General features: G+C 32.2%; 1 protein-coding gene across 1 annotated transcript; it reads right to left on the bottom strand.

Annotated features, from left to right (window-relative positions):
- Positions 1 to 85: 85 nt before the first annotated feature.
- Positions 86 to 23,189, bottom strand: LOC145333297 (uncharacterized). Its single transcript, XM_080178425.1, has 12 exons — positions 23,162 to 23,189; positions 14,277 to 14,336; positions 12,897 to 12,974; positions 11,748 to 11,850; positions 8,767 to 8,917; positions 5,196 to 5,263; positions 4,249 to 4,386; positions 3,909 to 3,971; positions 2,544 to 2,680; positions 2,337 to 2,399; positions 2,114 to 2,189; positions 86 to 281 (listed from the first exon to the last, which is right to left on the bottom strand). The coding sequence occupies exons 1-12, from the start codon at positions 23,187 to 23,189 to the stop codon at positions 275 to 277; spliced, it is 972 nt and encodes a 323-aa protein (XP_080034551.1). The 3' UTR covers positions 86 to 274.
- Positions 23,190 to 24,855: the final 1,666 nt, after the last annotated feature.

Below are 24,855 nucleotides of genomic sequence, written 5' to 3'. Positions count from 1 at the left end.
TAATTTGGTGATGTTGCACTTGTCAAATTGTTGATTTTTTAACTTAAATCTGGTGCTGAAGAGATTAAAGCCGACGTTAATATTTTCAAATAATTTATTTTTAAAATTCAAAGAGTGTATACAAATTATAGGATGTCAACAATTCTAACATTGGTGAATTAAAAAGAAACATGAATATTGAATATAGTTAAGATATTTTTCTTGTACAGTTTTTAATCTTCTAATTTTTAGAATAAAACTCTCTTTAACATAATACTCAATCTCTCATCATCAACTAAAACCTGAAAAAAACATGACAACATTAATAATTCCTAGTTATTTCTGCAATTTTTGTGTCATATTGTAAATATTATATCATGTCACATTTAAATCTGACACAATCTGACTCTTTGTTACAAAACAAGGATGACAACATCCATAAAAGCGAAGCACTGAAACGGTAGGACAAATGTACATTAACACTTGTATAATGTCAGAACTGAATAATCAGAATGTAAATGTACAATTCTAATATGCCTAAATTAACAAAAAAAGCTATCCGTTACGGACGGACGGACGGACCGACCCTAATCATAGAAAAGCGTTGCTTTTAAAAAAGCTTCTCTTTTAAAAATCCGGTATGGCAAGATATTTGTCACCAGAATTCATATCTTTATGACGTTCATTGACATAGCATCATATTTAAGAGAATTGTAAAATCCGACAAAATATTACCAAAAGTCGTTAGTGACATTTTTTATATTGATTCTTATATGAAGAAATTAAATATTAATCTGGGGTGTGAAATTGACCCCACCCATTTTCAATTTCAGTTTTCAAAATAAAATAATAAACTTTTGGGAGGGATCATATTTTAGAAGCGATTTTATTTGAAGGGTGGTTATTAATAACTATTAAATTCCAGGACCTATAGGAAGCTACACTGTATAGTATAACTAAATCGGTTTTGCTATGGTACATACGGACAGACAGAAACACAAATACTGACACAGACCATGTTTTTTTTTTAAAGAAGGTGTATCAACTTTTTTTTTTTTTATAGCTAGCCGGTTCTTTTAGTAAGTAGTAGATGTAAAATTTTTCATAGAATTCAGATATGCAATCGGTTTTTTTGTAGACCTCTTATTTTTAAAGTAATTTAAGTTTTTTAAAAAAATAATTAAGTCGGTTTTAAGGTACTAAAACGCAACAAAATAAAAGAAGAAAATGGCCAGTAAGTACAAAAATAGTAAGATCTTTAATTTGACACCTTACTTTTAAAATTCTGTTGAGTAATTATTGAAAAAATCTATTTTTTTAACCTCGGTTTAATAAAAACTTTAGACCTAAATATTTTCTCAAACAGACATAAAAAACATGGGTTCATATATACCTTTAGAATCAGAAAAATATTACGAATCCATTGTAAGCAAAATTGAAAAAAAGTAAAAAAATTAAAAATTAAACAAATGGCCAATTGTATTTTTTGTTCAGGCAACACTATCGTCTTCCCTTTTTTACCCTCTCTTTACCCCCTCTTTACCCCTTCCCATTTTTATACTCAATTCAAGAATTAAGACGTTGCCTGTACAATATAATATGATATTTTCATATAATTCCTTTTATTGTAGTTTATATACTATATTGTAAACTTTTTTTTTCAATTTTGCTTACAATGAATTCGTAATATTTTTCTGATTCTAAAGGTATATATGAACCCATATTTTTTTACCTGTTAAATAATAAAATTAAGTTCAAAGTTTTTATTCTCGTGGGTTTAAAAAAATCGATTTTTTCAATAATTACCTGACAGAATTGAAAAAGTGGGGTGTCAAATTAAAGATCTTACTATTTTTGTTCATAATGGCCATTTTCTTTCTTTTTTTGTTGCATTTTAGTACCTTAAAATCGACTTAATTTTTTTTTTTAAACTTAAATTACTTAAAAAATAAGATGTCTACAAAAAAAACCAATTGCATATCTGAATTCTATGAAAAATTTTACATCTACTACTTACTAAAAGAACCGGCTAGCTATAAAAAAAAAAGTTGATACACCTTCTTTAAGGATAATAAAAAAACATTAACTTAAACTTTATTTGTTGATGTTTTTTTCATGCTTAATTCATATTTACCTAAAACTTTCTGAATTAAAGGAAACACCTCTTCTCGGTTCAAAATCAATTAATGAATTTCCAAATTCATCAAATCCTAAAATAATGAAATTCAATGGTTTCTTCTTCATAGAAAACTTAATATTGGTTCTTATATATCATAGTCAGTGCAAGTAAAAAGTCTATAGTCATAAACAATCCAAAGTTCTTATTATGATAAATTTCGAGCTTTAATAAATTTTACCTCTAAATCCAGGAACAAGAAAAGTTGCCAGTATTTCTATTACATTGGTGATAACAACTACAGCTAAAAAAACATATTAATAAACCAAAGATATAAAAAAGCAAATATGAAAAGTAAGCCTTTACATCCCCCTCCTCCATCCTAACATGTTAATATCATTTTCTGCACTAGACAAGGATATTTTGCCTTTTATGCATAAAAGGGTACCTGTACTGAATAGCAATAAATCAATAATAGTGGGAGTTGATTGTGGCGTAGTTGCTACTGATACTTCAGTGGTAATTGTTCCAGTTGAGGTTGTTGTAGTTGTGCTTGTCTCAGTTGTAGTTGTTAAAGGTCCATTTCTGTTAAACATAATATCATTTTTATGTACAGGGTAACCAAAAAAAACTGCGTTTTACAGTTTTGGGAAATAATCAGATGGACTATGATAAAAATAATATTTCCAGTATTGCTTAGAATTGCTAATTTCTTCATTCAACAAGGATGACAACATCCATAAAAGCGAAGCACTGAAACGGTAGGACAAACGGACATTAACACTTGTATAGTGTCAGAACTGAATAATCAGAATATATATGTATAAGAGTCGAAGCAAAATTGTAAGAAAATTTCTTGAAAAACTGCTTGATACAGGATAATGTTTATAGACATACTTACATTTTTAGGACTTTTTTATAGAGTTGCTTCGCTTATAACGCTATACTTTGTTGTCCCAGAAATCAATATACCAAAAATCAGATCAATCGGTTAATTCAATCACATAAAAAATTAGTTGTTAAAAAAGTAAAAAAATCAACATGTTTAAAATGGACGTACGGATATTCTGGTAATGATTATAGAGTTGCTTCGCTTATAACGCTATACTTTGTTGTCCCAGAAATCAATATACCAAAAATCAGATCAATCGGTTAATTCAATCACATAAAAAATTAGTTGTTAAAAAAGTAAAAAAATCAACATGTTTAAAATGGACGTACGGATATTCTGGTAATGATTATAGAGTTGCTACGCTTTTTAAAATCGTACCCAACTACTAAAGGAATCACAATGCAAAGTTTGAAATCGATAGCACAATTCTAACATGCCTAAATTAACGAAAAAAGCTATCCGTTACAGACGTACGGACGGACGGACGTACGGACGGACGGACCGACCGTTATTATAGAAAAGCTTCGCTTTTAAAAATAGCAATGAAATTGTGTGGTAGTATTCTGTTTTTAGACTTTAGATAAATTTTAAATCAATCAGCTAGATAAGTATTACATTTATGAAAATGATTTCAATTACAATTTCCTGCTTTTGTAACAGATTAAAATGTTTAAAATCAACAAACCCTATTAATATTATAAGGAAATGTAATAATTTATTTTTGTACCCCTTCTAGTTGTTGCCCAATGGAAAAACCAGCATTTTTTAAGGTCACAATGAAAGTAAATTTGTTTTTGAAGTTAAATAAATTAATTAAAATGTAAAATTCCTAATCATTTGCTAATCTTAATGGCGTTTTGATAATATAAGACTCAAAATTAATAACTATGTTTAAATAAGTAAACCATTACATACAGCTACCTGTAGTAGAGAACAGTATTGCCAATAGGTTTGATTGTAGGAAAAAAATGTGATGTCAATGGTCTGAAATATTATCTACTAAATAAAATAAAATAATTCAAAAAATGCACGGCATAAATTTAGCGTACATGAATATTTACATCCCAATATATAAAATGATTGGCTATCACTCATTTAACCTTGGCAAGTAAATAATCATTTATGCTAAATTTTGTAGTAAATAACTTATTCGAAACCTAACAATTTGATTTACCCCACATTGGAAGGATTGTGTGCTTTATACGGCTAATTGATCTCTTAACTTTCCCAAAGGCCTGTCTGTCTTAAAAATAATACTAACCTTAGCGTGTTAAGTTGATATTCAGATATGGATAAAGTATCCTCAAATACTATAAAGGTAACATCAAAACAACTATTAGTATAGTAATAATAGTTCCCATTGTAGCTTTCCTTTGGTATCAAGGTGTTCATGATAATACTAAAAAAAAGATATAGTAATGATTAATTTTGTTCTATGAAGGGCACACCTGTATCAATTGGTAAACTTACTTTTTGTTTAAGAGATAGAGTGATCTAATAGTAAAAAGTGCAAGTGCTTTTTATACAAATAGCATTTTTAATAGAGAAGCAACTTTATAATTCACTGTATATGTTCATCAGACATCAGTAATGCTAACAAGGGGAAATAGGATTTACTCAGCTGCTAGACATCTGATGTTTCTCAACAACATTCCAAGAATAATGGATAATAGTGTTTATGATTTTGTGCGTATTAGTATCAAAATTAAATTTCCCGTTGTTATAAGGGATTTTGTGTTCCATAGATGAATGGACTAAAATAGTGGCATCTTTTTATTTTTTACATATTATATTTTTTCTAATGATATTTAAGATAGATTTATAATTTTTAAACCTCCAGGTTTTCAGAAAACATAGAAAACATTTGACCTGAACTCTTTAAATTATAAACCTAAGCTTAAGATTTTAAAAATTCCTACATAAATTTTACCTAAAAATAAACATTACCTAATAAAATTGTCAAATATGTATATAACTCTAACTTTTTTTAATCACACAGCAATTTTCAGGTCTCTAGCTACTATAGAAGTCAAGCAGTATAGTTTTCCATTAAAAGATTTCCTTATTTCAGCAAAGCATTTGTTTGATACAATCATCATAGAAAATTCTACATAAAAGCTTATTTATTAAGGATTTTTAAAAAATGTTCTAATCTAAATGAATAAATTATATTAAAAATAAATATTATCATGAACTATAAATACTCACTCTTTACTATTTCCATCTACAAAGCCATCTATGAGAGATTGAATATTAGGATTATCTACAGGACTAACCTTAATTATAAATTTTTATTGTCCTAAAATGTTAAATCTTTTTGGAAATATAATCTACTAGCGGCTGATCCCATTAAAAAATTGGGTACCTAAAAAATTAGATACCTAAAAATAAAATAAAAATGGGGGGGATTTTTTGGGATGGTTTTGGAGTTACCCACCTCCAAAGAAAATAGCCTAACATCACCTCAGGACCAGTAGATATATTCCCTGAAAAGTAGAACTTAATCTGTTTAGCGGTTACCGATATCTTAAGCTTTAGACAGACAGATAGACATTGTTCTACTTTGTATTATAGATATTGATTAAAACTGAAGCCATACAATATGAAATGCAAATTAACCAATAATATTTACAATGCAGCTTTTAGATTGGAGTCCACTAATGTTTGGAGGCTGAATCTTAAATTTATATATTTTACAACATGCTCCTATTACAAATTATCAGAATATACACCAGAATCTTTTCTCATATCAAGAAGGTAAAGGTACAGAGGATACTTTGCATTTTTTAGTTCATAAAATAGATATAATATATCTAGATGATCCTTCAGACAAAGAGATATTATGTAGACATTGTTTATTTTTTGTTATATACCAGTTCTATTCAAGAAATAGCACGAATAATTTAATATCATTTAAAGAAAGGTAACTTTATCCTAAGAAATTATACTATTATGTTGTTTGTCATGTGTTTCACAAAGTAGGAAATTTTACACAATATAATTTACCCAAGAAAGCTGTTATCCTAAGAAATGCAACAATTTATAGCTGACTCATAATGCATATTATATGAAAGAATTCGCCCTTACGTACTCAAATCTGGTTTGTGGTTTGTCATGTGCTTCACAAGGGAGGAAATTTTACTTGATATAATTTACCCAAGAAAGCCTTTATCCTAAGAAATACGACAGTTTATAGGTGACTCATAATGCATATGAAATGAAAAAAATTTGCCCTTACATACTCAAATCTGTAAAATGTTTGAACCAATAACAGGTCTGGGATGTACCATCAATATTCTACTATTGGCCGATTTAGACAATTTGTCTCTAGTTTATCTCTATCGTTCATAAGGTTGAAAAGGCAAGTATTGAAAGCATTCGCAGAAACATGGAACAGTAAGGTACTATCCAGGTAAAGTACGTTGGTCTGAATACATGTTAGTACACAGATATTGTTTTCCAATTTTAAATGGAGAAATAGTAATGAAAGAACCAACACGAGGTACTCCATAGGGACATTTTTATCAAAATAAAACCTAGAATGATATCAAAATTGGACAAGATATGTACATAAAACAAATTCTCACAGGAAATGCATGTGTCAACAAACACCTAAAAGGGTTTGCTGACACAAAAGCATATAAACACTGCAACGAATCCATTGAATCAAGAGAACACAGTTAAGGAGATTGTCCTAAATATAATCAAACTAGAGTTGGACTGAAATAACTATTTTGCTATTGGTTAGTTTTCTATAAGTACATATCTATTTATCTATTTCAATTTTCCTCCCCCGCCATTATTATCTAAAAGAAAGAAGTAAATATTTAATAATTTTAATGATTAAAAAAAAAATTCAATTATTTCTTTCTTCAAATTATCATCACCAAAGGGTTAATATGATTAAAATTTTAGTTTTAATATTTGAACACACAAAGGAAGTGTCGCCAAAATCGAATTCTTTTAAAACAGAGTTTTCTTAAAGAAGGTGTATCAACTTTTTTTTTTATGGCTAGCCGGTTCTTTTAGTAAGTAGTAGATGTAAAATTTTTCATAGAATTCAGATATGCAATCGGTTTTTTTTGTAGACCTCTTATTTTTTAAGTAATTTAAGTTTTTTAAAAAAATAATTAAGTCGGTTTTAAGGTACTAAAACGCAACAAAATAAAAGAAGAAAATGGCCAGTAAGAACAAAAATAGTAAGATCTTTAATTTGACACCTTACTTTTAAAATTCTGTTGAGTAGTTATTGAAAAAATCTATTTTTTTAACCTCGGTTTAATAAAAACTTTAGACCTAAATATTTTCTCAAACAGACATAAAAAACATGGGTTCATATATACCTTTAGAATCAGAAAAATATTACGAATCCATTGTAAGCAAAATTGAAAAAAAGTAAAAAAATATAAAAATATAAAAATGGCCAATTGTATTTTTTGTTCTGGCAACACTATCGTCTTCCCTTTTTTACCCCCTCTTTACCCCCTCTATACCCCCTTCCCATTTTTATACCCAATTCAAAAGTTAAGACGTTGCCTGTACAATATAATATGATATTTTCATATAATTCCTTTTATTGTAGTTTATATACTATATTGAAAACTTTTTTTTTCAATTTTGCTTACAATGGATTCGTAATATTTTTCTGATTCTAAAGGTATATATGAACCCATATTTTTTTACTTGTGAAATGATAAAATTGAGTTTAAAGTTTTTATTCTCGTGGGTTTAAAAAAATCGATTTTTTCAATAATTACCTGACAGAATTGAAAAAGTAAGGTGTCAAATTAAAGATCCTACTATTTTTGTTCATAATGGCCATTTTCTTTCTTTTTTTTTGTTGCATTTTAGTACCTTAAAATCGACTTAATTTTTTTTTTTAAACTTAAATTACTTAAAAAATAAGAGGTCTACAAAAAAAACCGATTGCATATCTGAATTCTATGAAAAATTTTACATCTACTACTTACTAAAAGGACCGGCTAGCTATAAAAAAAAAAGTTGATACAACTTCTTTACTATATTATGAATGTATATAGTTTTAGTTTATTAAATTAAGATTAAATATTAATGTAATTCAAATATCAACATGAAGTGAAAAACTTAATTCATTCCATAAACAAATAGAATAAAGGTCTTATCTCTTTGGTCAATGAGAGTTAAATGAGGATTATTGGAGCACTATGAGTATTAAATACTCTACCATTGGAAGATTCGAGCTCATTTATAGACGTTTATTTCCTATATAGATCTGTCATGGATCTTGATGCAATAAACTAAGCCGTTTTATAAAAAATCAGTCAAAAATATTTCAAAAGGTAAAAAAAAGAAAAGGTTGAGGCTCATATAGGTATAGAGTAAGAGTAGATATTTCTGGTAATAATACATTATTTTCAAAAAATTTCTAGGAACTTTTAAGGATTTGGTAAAATTCTTAAAAAAAAAAAAAAAATTAGCACCTTAGCTGTGCAGCCTAGGAAGAACACCAACCCACCTGATGTTATCAGGATATACACATTTGAATATTTGAAAGTTTTTTTTTGGGGGGGGGGGATTTTTCTAGGGGCGATTTCTCTTGGGAGGGTGGTGGTACCCTCCCCCAAAATAGTTATAAACATTCCCAAGACCTGTGAGAATCCGATCGGTTTAGTGGTTGCCGAGATCCTTCAGTACAAACATACAAACAAACACACAAACAGAGTAGATATCCTGTTACTTTGTATAAGAATTTATTTGGGATTTGAATTATTATTTAAAAATTTACAATTTTTAAAACTACCTCTAAAATAAAATCAAGTTCAACTGATATAGAATTAGGTTCACTCAAAAATATTACAAATTCTGCCGCATATTTCTTTCCATCGATACTGAAGTATGAACCATCACTGCTTCCCTCTCCCCAGAATAGACCTATCTGTCGAATGTTGTACCTAAATGGAGAATTATTATAAACTAATATTTTACCACAACAAATCAAATAAGAAAAAGCAAATTTTGAATTTTTAGTAGCGAAGCTACTCTATAATTCACTTTGTCCGTCCGTCCGTCAGTCAGTCCGTCCGTCCGTCAGTCAGTCCGTCCGTCCGTCCGTCCGTAACGCTATGGGGGAAATGGGATTTACTCAGCTCCTATAAAAGATAGAATGCTGAAATTTTTTGACAACATTCCCATCATTAAGGAGCACAATTGACTATAAACCATCATTGGCGTTCGGACCGATTTTTAGCAGGTTTTAGGCTATTTTTATATTTTTCACATTTTTCTCCATATCTTCAGTGTTTATGGTCCGATTTTCAAAATTTTTTCAGTTACAGATATCAAAATTAAATTTCCTGTCGTTTAAAGGAACAACCATGAAGGCCAGACTGCCTTTTCAGCAGGTTTTAGGCTATTTTTATATTTTCACATTTTTCTCCATATCTTCAGTGTTTATGGTCCGATTTTCAAAATTTTTTCAGTTATAGATATCAAAATTAAATTTCCCGTCTTTTAAAGAAAACAACCATGACGGCTAGACTGCCTTTTTAGCAGGTTTTAGGCTGTTTTTTTTATATATTTAACACTTTCTCCATATCTTCAGTGTTTACAGTCCGATTTTCAAAATTTGTCCGTTATAGATATCAAAATTAAATTTCCCGTCTTTTAAACAAAATAACCATGACGGCCAGACTGCCTTTTTAGCAGGTTTTAGTCTATTTTTATATATTTAACACTTTTTTCCATATCTTCAGTGTATATGGTCCGATTTTCCAAATTTTTTAAGTTAAGGATTTAAAAATTAAATTTTTAGTCGTTTTAATAAAACAACCATGACGGCCAGACTGCCTTTTATCAGGTTTTTGGCTATTTTTATATGTTTTACATATTTCCCCATATCTTTGTTTATTTTGATGCAATTTTCAAACTTTTATGGGATATCTGTATCAAAATGATTTTTCCCATTGTTATGAGCATCTTTAATATAATTTACTTTGACCATCGTCATCATGCAAAATAAAACAAGGTTTCATGTTTATTTTATCCAATAAATCTATTCTTGATTTTAGTAAAAACCTTTTAAATCTACCTGTACGTATTCCCATCGACGATTTTTTGTGCTTCGCTACTTATGGATGTTGTCATCCTTGTTTATCTATTATCAAGGGTGTAAAATAAAACTAAAATTGCTTCACATTTTCAATATAAATCTTACAGTTATAATCCAAACATTAAATTCTTTATTATAATACAGTGTTTTTTTTATAAGCTTTTTAAAAGCAATTTTACTCCACTCATAGTTAACAGAATGTAATGCTTATTATCTTCGTTTTTTAAGACCATTAATAGAACAACAAAAAAATATTTCAGTTTTTATTTAAAAAGTACAGTAAAATCTAAAATACAAAACTTAGGTGTCAATATCTAAGAATTTTTTCAGCGCATTTTTCTTATGCTCAAATCTTACTACTATTGGGGACATGTACTAGAACATATCAAAGTTTGAAGGCCATATCTCAACCAGGGAGGGTGTACTGGCCCCCCAAAGTCGACTACTGAAAATCCAATTATTTTCTTGCTTTGGGTAGAAGATTTGAGCTTGAGAAAAATGCGCTAAAAATGCACAAAAGAACCCTTAAAACTAAAAATGAGTTCTGAGCTTATATTTGAATATATCAACCTGTTTTTTTTAATAAACCTTTTTAACATAATTGATCTAAGTAACCATGACAGATTTCATTTTGGGACTTTTCTTCTAGGGGCTAGTGGGACAAAAGCCACCCAAAACAATAAAAATATGAGTTCTGAGCTTATTTTTAGAGATATCAACCTGATTTTAAAGAAAACTTTTTGAACATAACTGAACTCAGTTATGTTTACATATTGTTGTGGAGCAAAATTAAATCTGTAATGGTTACTTAGTTCAGTTCAAAAAGTTTTCAATATCTTTAAAAATAAGCTCAGAACTCATATTTGTATTGTTTTGGGGGTCTTTTGCCCAACAAGCCCCTAGAAGGAATAAAAGTGTTGGGCATTTTTTTGTGCCACAAGCCCCTAGAAGGAAAGTCCCAAAATGAAATCTGTGAATGGATACTTGGTTCAGTTATATTAAAAAAGTTTTTTTTAAAGAAAATCAGGTTGATATCTTTGAAAATAAACTCCAAACTCATTTTTTAGTGTTTTGGGGGGTCTTTCGCTCTACAAGCCCCTAGAAAGAATCCCATAATGAAAGTGTAATAGTTACCTAGTTCAGTTATTTTTAAAAAGTTCTTTAAGAAAAAACGCTAAATATCTTTAAAAATATGCTCAGAACTCATATTTTTATTGTTTTAGGGGTCTTTTGCCCAATTAGCCCCTAGACGGAATAAATTTGCTAGTCCCAAAACTAAATCTGTAATGGTTACTTAGTTCAGGTATGTTCAAAAAGTTTTCATTAAAGATCAGTCAATAATTCTGAAAATAAGCTCAGAACTCATATTTTTATTGTTTTTGGGGTCTTTTGTCCCACTAGCCCCTAGAAGGAAAGTCCCAAAATGAAATCTTTCATGGTTACTGAGTTCAATCATGTTTAAAAAGTTTTATTTGAAAAAACAGGTAGATATATGCAAATATAAGCTCAGAACTCATATTTTTATTGTTTTGGGGGTCTTTTGCCCAACTAGCCCCTAGAAGGAAGTTATCAAAATGTGAATAAACTTAAATTTAAAATTTGATCATAGGATATTGAATAACCTAACAACGTCTTATTGTAAAATTAGAAATAAAAATAAGAGAAATACTTACACAGTAGAATCAAATACTCCACCAGTTAAAGAAACATCATCAGGATTATCAAAGGAAAATACATTTTTACTTGGAAACTTCCCAGATGCAGGTAAATCATATCCTACAAACATATAAAAATTGCACAATATGATTAACATATAAAAGCAGGGATTAAACCATCAATAAGTAGCACAAAAAAGCATGGATTGTCAAACGGACAAAGTGATCTCAGCTCCCATTAGAGCTAGAGGGCTAAAAAAATTTTGTTTGATAATGAAATTCCAATTTTAAGTGAGTATTTAAAAACCTTTGTTTTAGGTTCTTTTTTACTTAAAAACTTTAAACGGTTGTAATTTTTTTATTGTTAAAGCTAGAAAAACATTTTTTCCAGAAAATGTTTATCTTTATGTAAATTTTATATTATAAATCTTAAAACATAAATTTCAACGGCTGCAGTCGGCGGGAAAATAGCAGTGGATCTTTTTGAAATTTTAATATTTTATATAGACATGTAAGAAAAGCTTAAGTCAAAAATTGGGGTCACATGAGGCTTTTAAAGATTTCTGGAGACCTGCAGGATCATATAAGGATTTACTACTAGAGGATATTTCATTTTTGTAAGATAAAATACTTTGTTTAAGTCTAAAAAATATTTTTGCTATTAACTGGATGTCCCTGCCAGGTTTGCTGGCATCCTATGCCCGCCAGGATGGAGATATTCAAAAAATTTCAACTCTCAGTTATGTGTCATACCCATATTTAAAAAGTCAATTCAGTCATAGCCCTCCATCTTTCACACAAAGAAAATAAGATAGATAAAACCTGAGGAGGGCGCGTTGAACGCCAAATCCGACCTTTAAGGGTTAACAATTAATATGAATTTAATATAATCTAGCTTGGGGTTGATTTTTTAAAATGCAAGTTTCAAGTTTGAAACAATGGGTAGCCGGAACCAACTTTGTAATAAACTGTAAGACGGATTTTAATGTTCAGCCTGTGAACAAAGCTATTCAAAAAAATTAATTCTGGTAATGAATTATGGTTTCTTGCATATTGCATTTGATTGTAAATTGTTTTACATAACCAATAATTTTATTTATTATCTTCCTTTCGTTCATGAAATACTTAACAATTAATAAATACAAAAATGTTATGTTAAAATCTTACCATCAAAAGTGAAATCACTCTGCATTGTATCAATTCTAAGGCTAGAATTCATATCAATTGGAAACCCTATTTCGCATTCTAAACAGCATTCATCAAATTATTAATTTACATTAATGTTTCATTTTTGCAGATAGTAGTAGTATTGATTTGATGTATTAAATCTTTCTAATAAACTAATACACTATATTATAAAAATATCATAATTATGTTTTATTATTATCATAGATAAAATAGTTTAACCTTATTATTAGCAAAGCTACGCTATTATTTGAAATGTCCTCCTGTCCGTCCGGCCTTCTGAAACGTTTTTTGGAAAACATGTTTTTCTCGGCTCTTTTAAGATAAACACTAGACATTTTCAGGGATTAAAAATTTTTTTATTTCCACAAAGTTTTATTAGATTTCCCTATGGTTGGGATGGCTAGATAATACCAGATTTTCATGTTGCAAATTTTAAAGGGTTTCATGATTTATTTAGGTTTAATGTTTTATGACACTGCTCTATAGTTCATTTTCTAGCTTCGCTACTTAACCCTTACAGATCGGGCCCCAATTCCCACCTTATCAGATCGGGGGGGGGGGGGGCCTCTATCTCGGCTCCTGTTACAGATAAAGACGTAAATTTTTTTTCTTCAGATGGTTCATGTGTATTTTTAGAGAAAATTATTTTTTCTAGTCATAGCGGTCAGACCGCTCCTTTGCCGCGTTTTAGCGGCCAGCCGCTAAATTTTAAAACAGCTGTAAAGCGGCCATTTTTGCAGCTAGGATGACCAAATTTTAGGACGAACTTTTATTTTTCATAACAAAAAAAATTACTTTTTCTGGTCATCGCCGAAAAACGGCAAATAACGGAAACCGACATTTTCGGCGGTTACGGCGGTAAAACGGCGGTTGGAGGCGCCAATTAATATTTTCATCTGTTTATTGTTGCTCAAGGATTTACCCCAAAAAAAAATATAGGTCTCTAGCTGTATGAGAAGCCACGATATTCATGATATATGTCTGTAGAAAAAGCCGGACAAAAATCGGTCATAAAGTCGGGCAGGGAGTGGTCAAACGGTCATAACACCACTTTTCTCAGAAGGTCATTGATATCTAAGTATTTACTAAAAATATTTAGATTTCTACCTTATACACAAAAGTCATCCTAATAAAATCAACTCTTGCCGACGTATAATTACTAAACTTAAAAATCATGAAGTCATGAAGTCACAGCTCTCCATCTTACATACAAAAAAAATGAGATTGAAAAACTAGAGGGGGGAAGGCTCTTGGACCCCCCCCCCCCCCGATCTGTAAGGGTCAAGGATGTTGTCATCCTTGTTATAATTTTACTTGCTTTACAACTCTATTTACAGCACAACAAAATAATAAACTTACGCCTTAGATTTTGTGGTTGACCATCAGGAAAGTGTTGTCCAAGTGTTAGGCCAAGAAGACCTTAAGAAGAAATATTCTCAATAGATGAACATAACATGAATTATACAATATGCAATATACCAATGTATACAAATCAATTATAACCAAAATCAAACTTTTTTTAAGCGAAGCTTTTATGCATTCTTGTCCATCCATGTTGTAGGATAAATGTAATTTTTTCATGTGGTCTTTTCTCTAAACAGGGGCTTGGCAGCCGCCTGTAAGTCTCATGGAAATTAACCTTTTGAGATTTTAACCCTTTACAGTCGGGCCCCTTGCCGCACCTTAATCGGTCGGGGGGGGGGGGGGGGGGGAGGGTGCGTTCAACGCCCACCCCCCCCCCCTATTATCTCAGTTCCTATTAGCTAGAGGGCTAAATTTTTTTGTGCAAGTCCCCTGTTTAATAATGAATTTCCAACCTTTTATAAGTCTAAGTCAATTTTCGCTTCCTTCACCCTTTTATTTAACAACCTTTGTTTTTAGGTCTTTTTTTACTTAAAAATTTCAAACGGCTGTAATTTTCTTATTTTTGAAGCTAGAAGAAATTTTGGGTATAGTCCTTTCCACGACATCTCTCCATAAGGAGCGATTCTTCGTATTTTTCACAGTAGCTTTTCTCCCATTTCTAGCCCCTGCGAGGGGGCTCTAACCCTGCGGGGCCAATTACCTAACCCTGTGGGGCAATCAACTAACACAATATAACCTAACCTAACCTAAAATAACCTGTATAAAGGACTATACCCGAAATTTTTTTCCAGAAAATGTTTATCTTTATGTAAATTTTACATTAGAAATATCAAAATATAAATTTCAGCGGCCGCAGCTGTACCTGGCAGCTGCCAGCCGCCGCAGTCGGCGGTCGGCGGGAAAACGGCGGCGGATCTTTTTGAAATTTTGATACGTTATGTAGACATGTAAGAAAAGCTTAAGTTTAAAATCTAAAGTCTCTAAGTCAAAAATTTCGGCCACAGGAGCCTTTTAAAGATGTCTGGAGACCTGGAGGATCAGGACCTGCAGGATCATACCTGGAACCTAAAAGTGACTTGAACACCTGTATTTCATATCAGGATGTACTACTAGAGGATATTTTAGTATTTTGGTATGATAAAATGCTTTGTTTTAGTCAAAAAAATATTGTTGCTCTTTACCTGGATGACCCTGCCAGGTTTGCTGGCATCCTGTGCCCGCCAGGATGAAGATATTAAAAAAATTCCAACTCTCAGTTATGTGTCATACCCATACTTAAAAAGTCAAGCAGTTTGGGCTCTTTATCTTTCACACACAGAAAATAAGATAGAAAAAACCGGATGGGGGGGGGGGCGATCAACGCCCCCCCCCCCAGACCGTTAAAAATTAGCTCAAAGTCTAGATATCCAGCATCCATATTTACATATATTCCACCCGTAGTTGAGATGGAAATTTTATTAAAATAGAAGTAAAGTTTTTTTCTCTTCAACCACTGAACCATTCAGTTCTTAATTTTCATGAATGTTCACTAAGGCTATTGATATGTACATATGTCCCTTTTTTTCTTTCTTTGAAGATTGAGACTCTAGCTGCTAGGGGCACAGCAGCTAGTTTGAGCTAAATAGAAGCTTCAGTATTAAAAAAAAAATATTTAAAGATATAATTGCATACAACACCTCCCAAAAGATAATGAATATGCGTAATTAATAATTAATTAAATAACTGGGTAGTGAGCATTTTCATGGAAACAGGGAAATCAAAGTAAAGAAAATTTAATCTTTCACTAATTACTCTAACTAAGACCCCTTTGGATGTAGTCACAATCATTTATTAAGATCGCATGAAGCTGCAGTCGCATCCGCACCGACCTACACAATGAACACCCACTCTCAACCAAAATAAAGCTAGCTATTGCCACCAAATCATAATTAACCCTCAGACACTCCAATCCACGATCAGCCGCAGCCACCCTCAGCTGTATCCGTTATATTCAAATACCCTTGTAGCTCCGCTATCCAGACATAGTTGTCTCAACCATGACACTTTGGTTGAGTATGACTTCCGAATTAGCGGGAAGTTCTCGAGATCTGTTGGCGAACATACAAACCCCCAATACCAGGAACCATCAAGTTTCAACAGCAGGTTTGAATATAGATTTATTGATGAAATTATTTCAAAGTCCTGAAATTACAAAATCAATTAGTTCATAATTCCAGTTATTTATAACCACGTAATCTTAATTGCTTTTTAAAAATCATTTTTCTCTACGGTTAAGAATCTTTGGAAACTTTGGCTTTAAAGGAAAATTATTTGGTTTAATAAATCATTGTTAAATGCAAAAATAAAGGCAAATAAAAAAATACTAAAACATATATTAATCATTATTAAGTTTCATGTTTAGCTGGCTAAAGCCTTTTTAAAACTACATATAATCGTCCTATACACCATTCTTCTTAATAAAATTAACAAATTCTACCTGAAGTTCTTATGGTTTCAAATCCCTGGTATACTAGGGTCGTTCACGCACTATGAGACCAATGATAGGCCCAATTTTGTTCTCCGAAATCTTCACACACTCATATCTCATTCAAAAGTAACAAACGTGCGCATCAAAATATCTAAACAATCCATGCCGCGTCACATTATGAAAGGAAAGTCAAAAAAGACGACATTTGCGCTTAATTCTAGGATAATGATAAGGAATTAATTTCGAACTTGATAAACACCAAGCTTCCTCGAAAAGAGGTTAAGACACACCCCCCGTTTGAAAGTCAAATTAACTTCCTTAACGAGATTCAAGGTTTTTTGCGCTGAGCACTAGCAACATTTCTCACTAAACTCAACTCACCATAATCACATGAGAATGGCCACATCCCGAAAAACATGACAATTTTTGCTCCTAACTAAATGAAACCCCGTGAAATGTATACACAATATTATACTCCTCACTAGGACTCATAATACCTCACATTTTAGGATAGAAGGATGGGGATTGGTTTGTACCATACAATATTCCAGGCACATGACACTCACAAGATCACATACACAAATCCTAAAATGGATAATCCTATTAATCATGATGTTGTAAATATAACAACTTATACTAAATAATAATCATTTCATAATCAATAGGTAATAAATCATTATTAATAAATCAATAAGTACCTACGAAATCAGGTCGAAATGTAAACAATAATGGTAAATAAATCGGGATAAATCTTAGACAAGAAAATTAAGATTTATAGGTACTTAAAACTAATTTGTTAAGCATCAAAAAGAGTAGTAAGAAAAATATTTCAAAATCCTTGGGCAGAAAGTTTTCAAACTTAATGAATAAGAACTGTTACTATCTTAATCAACAATAAAACTTTTCAATACTTAAATAATAGCAAAATAATAATATCTTCGTTAGAATTTTCATCGAAATTATGAAAAAAAATACCAATTTTTCTTTGTAAAAAAATATGAGACTTTAAATATGAATTTTCAATCATTCCTTGATCTGAATAAAAATGTTTTACTTGATTGAAATTCATATATAATTTAAAAAAAAAATCTGCTAAAAAATACTTGATTTTTTTTTCTTAGAATAAATATCGAATCACGCAACCTCGACACATTTATTCCTTTTTGGTAAACTTTTCAGGTAAGTTTTATAATGAATTGTACTTTTGAAAAGAATTTAAACTCAATAAAATTAAATTTGAGCATATGAATAGAATAAAAATTAATCGCATTTCGGTTGATTCTTATTTTAGGCATAAAATAGGCATATGAAAGTGTGGCTTTTTACTAAAAAAAAATGTTCTCAATTTTCATAAAATAAGAATCAATTATTGATCAAAATTTTTAATAACCGCTTTTATTTTAATATCTGCGATAAAAATGAAGGAAAGGTTAATTTAAAATATGCATAGTTTATCTTAAATTAATTCTGTGATATTCATATAAATAATAATCAATATTTTAATAATATCATACATCGTGTTCATTATTATAATGCTTAAACATGAACGAAAAATATATGTACCTAGGAAAATAATTGCTAAAAAGTACTTTCTCGAGGTTTAAATTGTCCGAAATCGCTAGGTACGTATATTACTACGAATCTCTGCTCTCAGAATGAAAAAAAAAATCTTTACGCGTGGATTAATAGGAATCCCTGCTCCCGGAGTGAAAGAAAAACTTCTATACATGAATTGTTAGAAATCTCTGCCTCCGGAATGAAAGAAAATCTTTGATTTGCTTACAAATTTAAACAAATATCTTGATTTTTTGCGATAATCTTTTTGAATAATAATAAGGAATATTTAAAACATTATCATAATAATATTACATGTTGTGTTCTTTACTTTAATGCATTATTTCATATGAGAATCTGAGAAATAACATTTTTTAAGTAAACGTGAACCATGAAAAAAAATACCTCGAAAAATAATTTTAAAAAATCTATTTTTCTCAATCTAAAATCTGCAAAAATCATTTGGTAGTTAATACACACAAACTTTTGCTTTTCAAAATCATACTTAAAGAAACGAAATCTTTTAAAATCTGCTTTAAAAGTCTAAACAATTTTGTAGAATTTTTGTGCTTAAATATGAACAATAAAATTAGTTGAGTAATGAATACTTATTCTTTGCAGAACTTTTTTAGGTTCCCTTCACAAGCTTAATATATAACTTGTATTATTTTTTTCTTTAGAAAATCATTTTCACACATAAATAGTTTATGTTGTAAATTAGATTTGTGGGTTGGTAGACTTTCAATAACTTTCTGGCGGCAACACCCGCCATATTGCAGGCCCTTTACCCTGTGTCGGGCGGCCAGCTTGGCAGCAGCCAGGTTGATTCTTGATTCACAACAGCACCAACCTCTATATCAGAACCGGCTGCAACACAACCAATTTCAGCATCATCATTGTGAACGGCTACAGCCTCACCTGCCGTAGCAATGTTATCAACAGCTACGGCAGTATCTTTAACATCAGATTTGACTGCAACACAAACAACAGCGTCAACTGCAGAAATAACAGGTTTCTCAATAACAGCATCACAAGCAGAACCAACAGGTTCATCATTAACAGCTACGGCAGACCCAACCGGTTCATTATCAACAGCTACGGCAGTACCAACCGGTTCATTATCAACAGCTACGGCAGTACCAACCGGTTCATTATCAACAGCTATGGTAGTACCAACCGGCTCATTATCAACAGCTACAGCAGTACCAACCGGTTCATTATCAACAGCTACGGTAGTACCAACCGGCTCATTATCAACAGCTACGGCAGCTTTAAACGCAGATTTCTGCTGACCAGCTCCATAGTCAGCACTTGTACAGATAAAACCACTACCAAAAATGGTTCGCCACAACATAGACTGGCCCACTTTCTGGTAGGTTGATGGAAACACGTCAGGATGTGTATTTCCAATGATGATATCTAAGCCTCCACTGATATATGTAAATCTTTCTGGCGGCATCTTAAATATTTCGGCGGCGGTTTCCGGATGGACCGAGCGCATCTCGTTGCCACCTCCGAGGTTAGGCATAACAGCTGCCTCAAATTCTCTCAAGTTACCATCCCTGTCCTTCAGATAGAACACCACATTGCGGCAGGATGATTCACTACCGTCAGCAACAGAAATGTTTGTATATCTGCCGGTAGATTTCAGCTTCAACTTGTGGGACATCTTCTCAGATATAAGTGGTAGATTCGCACCAGAATCAAACATGACGGCGGCATGGCAGGCGCCGCCGCCAGGTGCTACAACTGGAACTATTTGCAGCATGAAGGTACATGTGCTAGGCGCAGAACTTGATTTGTAGACTGTATTCACACTAGCACTAGCCTCATGCAACATACGACTATGATAACCGTCGCAATTATTGGTGCCACAGACACCAAGCTTATCCGATTTATTACAATTGTCAGCAGCATGACCATCACACAGGCAGAGTTCACACAACTTATTCTGCTGGACAACTTTTTTTCGGTCAACAACATCCATCTTCTTAAATGTGGGACAACGGAAAATAGGATGTTTATCCTCGCAATTTTCAATAGGACATGCACTATTCCACTTGGAAGTTTTGTCCTTTCCAGCCCATCCATTCTCATTGTCACTGCGGCCAGACACTTGCGCGGCGGCAGCTCTGTCACGATTTCTCTTGCCGGCGCTAGTGTCATAGGACATATCACCGGCCAACATTGCTCCCCTGGTCCTCTCCAGCAGTTCTACAATCTTCTGGATGTTTGGTTGGTTCATGCTACCTAGCTCCATCATAATTTTCTCTCTCAGACTTTCAGGGCACTTGTCTTTGAAAATATGAATAAGAGTTAGGTGGTTGTAATCCTTAGCTGCAGAACCAACGATGGCTTCTACTTCCTGCATCATGCTCTTGAAGGTAGCAATTGCACTAACCACGTCCACAGGTTTATCCACAGGTTTCATCTTGTTCAGCTTAGTTAAAATCTTCATGAACCGGCGAGTGTTTGATAAAAACATCTGATCGAGAAACGACCATTGTTCATTATGATCTCTAATCGCTGACACTTGCTTGCGTAGTTCCGGGTTGGTTATCACCTTCTCCATACACAACATCAGACTTAACCTCTGGTCAGCAAATCCGTAACCAGAGCATAGATCCTTAAAGACCTGTTTAAAGTTTGAGTAATCCGTGTCAGTACCGTCGAAAGACGGCAGCAAACTGTTGTCCCAGCGCCCATACTGCGGGTTGGAACTCCGAATGTCCACGGCAGACATACTTCTGGAGAGAATGGCAGGTGTCCCACTCTCATCCAAGTTAGATGAACGACGTTCCATCTCTCTAAGCCTTCGGTACATATCACGTACTTCTTGGCGCAACTCCATGGAAATTTTAAGCACTCCCATGTCCATCTTCACCTTCTCAATGACGTCGAGGTTCCTGGCGACAGTGCTTGACCTCGCGTCGTCTGAATCATTGTCAAGCCAGTACAGAATTTTTGTACACTGCTCCAACGACGCATAAACTTTATCTGCAACAGTTTTCTGCTCACTAGCTTCATCCAAATCATGCTTGAACTCGCGCAGCTCACTAGTATCCACGGCAGGTTTTAGACTTTTTATTAGGTCAGATTGGTCCTTGACCTCACTAAAAATGTCACGAATTGATTTTAAATTCACATTTTCACATGAACTAAAACTTTGGCAGGCTTTTAGATTGTCATAAAACACTTTTAACTGTTCGTCAAACACTTCTAGCCTTTCACTGCCAATAGCGATAGCTCGCTCAATTTTCTGCTTTTTGGTTAGTGGCATATTGATTCACTAGGTAATTATTTCATAGAAAAATTGTCAATGTTTTTTGCATCAATACACTATATGCTATTGATCTATTGAAGAATGCTAACGCCTATTCTTCAGATTCTTTGAAGAATGCTAATGCCTATTCTTCAGAACCATTTGAAATTGCTTGTGCAGCTCCTTCAACCATCAGGTTATTTGAAATTTGCTAATGCCTAAACTTCAACCTTCACTTCTTTGAAATTCGCTTGTGCAGCTCCTTCAAACTCCAATCATTTGAAATTGTCTCAACCATGACACTTTGGTTGAGTATGACTTCCGAATTAGCGGGAAGTTCTCGAGATCTGTTGGCGAACATACAAACCCCCAATACCAGGAACCATCAAGTTTCAACAGCAGGTTTGAATATAGATTTATTGATGAAATTATTTCAAAGTCCTGAAATTACAAAATCAATTAGTTCATAATTCCAGTTATTTATAACCACGTAATCTTAATTGCTTTTTAAAAATCATTTTTCTCTACGGTTAAGAATCTTTGGAAACTTTGGCTTTAAAGGAAAATTATTTGGTTTAATAAATCATTGTTAAATGCAACAATAAAGGCAAATAAAAAAATACTAAAACATATATTAATCATTATTAAGTTTCATGTTTAGCTGGCTAAAGCCTTTTTAAAACTACATATAATCGTCCTATACACCATTCTTCTTAATAAAATTAACAAATTCTACCTGAAGTTCTTATGGTTTCAAATCCCTGGTATACTAGGGTCGTTCACGCACTATGAGACCAATGATAGGCCCAATTTTGTTCTCCGAAATCTTCACACACTCATATCTCATTCAAAAGTAACAAACGTGCGCATCAAAATATCTAAACAATCCATGCCGCGTCACATTATGAAAGGAAAGTCAAAAAAGACGACATTTGCGCTTAATTCTAGGATAATGATAAGGAATTAATTTCGAACTTGATAAACACCAAGCTTCCTCGAAAAGAGGTTAAGACAATAGTTTATGAATAGAAACTTTATTCTCTATAACATATCCAATTATTCCTTAGCATCATAAATATTATACTTTGTCAAAAGATTATATCTCTCATTTATCACACTACAGGTGCAATGGTCCGTATGAGAACAAGAATAAAAACATTAGTAAAATTAGATATAACAATCCCGTTGTTAAATAGTGGCCCCTTTTCTGATTTATAATCACCCTTTCACACTACAACCTTAAAAATTCATCCACCCCCTTCCACATTTTCAATTTTATTTTTTTAATTATATTTTTTTGTTAGGGGATTATTTTTTTTCTAGCGGCGATTTCATTTGGAATGTTGTTGGTAACCTCTCCCAAAATATTTAAAAATCCTCCCAGGACTTATGAGAAGTTACCCTGTAAAGAAAGGAGACACCGATCCTTTGGTACAGACAAACATACATTATTTTACTTTCTTAAAAGGATATAGATTAACCACAAAAAATTTCATGAAGACAATTTAAATGTCTGCCCTGTGTAGTCTGCATTTAGAAAAGTTGTATCTGATATCAAGTAAAGACTTAAATACGAAAATAATCATTCTAACTAACCTAACATAAGCCAGGGAATGTTTCTCATATTGTATCTATCAACAAACTAAATGCAATATTTCCAAGCAAGACTATAAATCTTTTTTTGCGGACATACAAAATGGTGTTTAAAAGAAAAAAAAACTGCCTAAAACTTTTTTCAATATAAAACTTAATGTTTGACAAGTTAAAAAATAATCCAAATTATGCTTATGTAATTGTAAAATCATCAAAAGAATCTAATGAAGATATCATGTTACCAACCTTTCAATTTTCCTTGAAAAGCTGATTTACAAAACTATTAACAATAATACATTATCATTATTATATATTGACAATTGCTTGAGATATTCAAGTGAAGGTATGAATTCTAATATAAATTTAAAATCTAAATTTCTGCAGTACAAAAAATAATATAAAAGCATTATAGTGTCGCTATTTTTTCTCAACTTACCATTGATTATTGCCTCTTTTAAAGAAAAATATACTCAGCTGGGAAAGCTACATTCTTCATAAAAACTAGCTCTTTAGCTTTGGTTTCTTATTGTCATTATTTGAACACAAATGTTTAAAATAAAACTGTAGTGTTAATAATGAATAATGTAGGCAATTGTTTTTTTTATAACACCCTTTAGCATATATGCAACTGGACAAGGTGTGCTGATATTTATGCACAATTTTTGGCTAATTACGAGCACATATGTGCATAGACGGACAAGGGGGGGGGGGTAAATGGGTGATTACCCCTCCCCCCCAAACGAATTTGGGGGTGAGGCACCCCTAAAATATTTTTCATTTTACCCCTCTCATTTAAAATTTACCCCTACCTTGGGGGTTTTGTAGGCACCCCCAACCATTTAGGAGGGGGTATTTTACCCCCCCCCCCCCAAACAATTTTAGGAGGGGAAATACCACCCCCTCCAAAAAAAATAAAAAATCCCTAACAAAAAAAATTTTTGGCGAACTTCGCGCGCATTTTTACTAGTAAATATTAATACATTATCAAATTACCCCTCAAAAAAATTTTACCCCGGGGGTAAATTTTTGGGGGGTAAACAAAATTTACCCCTGCCAACAGATTTCACGGGGGTTAATTACCCCTCCCCCCCCCCAAAAAAAAGCAAATTATCCCCCCCTTAAAAAAAGTTTACCCCCCTCCAAATAAAAAAGCAGCTTAGACGCCCCTGCATATGTGATAGTGGCAAACTTTCTATAAACTTTAACTTCCATGTAGATTTTCTCTAAAATTATTTCGTTAAACAACTACAAAAAAGTTGAAAATTTGGTGTTTATAGTATTTTATTTAAATCCTGCTGCTTTTTTAATTGGCTGTTTGACCACAAAATCATTTAATCTAAAAATCTTTTGTGTGTGTGTATTAGTGTGGCCCAAATGAAGGTCTAAATCGCTTTTCAATGTGCGGAATGTAAAAATAGGTTATGTATTGTTTGTAGGTTTTAGCCCTATAATTGATTTTAAGAAAAAATCTATCGCTATCTCGTCAAATGCATTTTTATTTTCATTCTTTCTTCCCCAATTAACCCATTAGTGACGAACCGGCTTTTAACGCCCGGTTCCAGAAAATGCCGAAAAAAAAACGGTTCTCAGTTTCAGGATAGCATCATTCTCAGTATGAATCCCCCCTCTAATTCCCTGGTTTTCATTTCCCCCTGGAGCAGGCAGTTTTGCTTACTTCTGTTTGCCGGTATAGCTCA

Source organism: Acartia tonsa, chromosome 12, assembly GCF_053477335.1.
Source record: "Acartia tonsa isolate MP-2025a chromosome 12, ASM5347733v1, whole genome shotgun sequence".
Lineage (NCBI taxonomy): Eukaryota > Metazoa > Arthropoda > Copepoda > Calanoida > Acartiidae > Acartia > Acartia tonsa.
Note: the sequence above shows the minus strand (reverse complement) of the source record. Positions and strands in the feature narration are given on the sequence as shown.

Coding starts and splice junctions, on each gene's coding strand:
- LOC145333297 (XM_080178425.1), bottom strand. CDS start 23,189: ATGAGAAACATTCCCTGGCTTATGTTAG. Junction 14,337..23,161: donor CATTCCCTGGCTTATGTTAG/GTTAGTTAGAAT, acceptor TTTCTTCTTAAG/GTCTTCTTGGCCTAACACTT. Junction 2,190..2,336: donor TCTTGTTCCTGGATTTAGAG/GTAAAATTTATT, acceptor TCATTATTTTAG/GATTTGATGAATTTGGAAAT.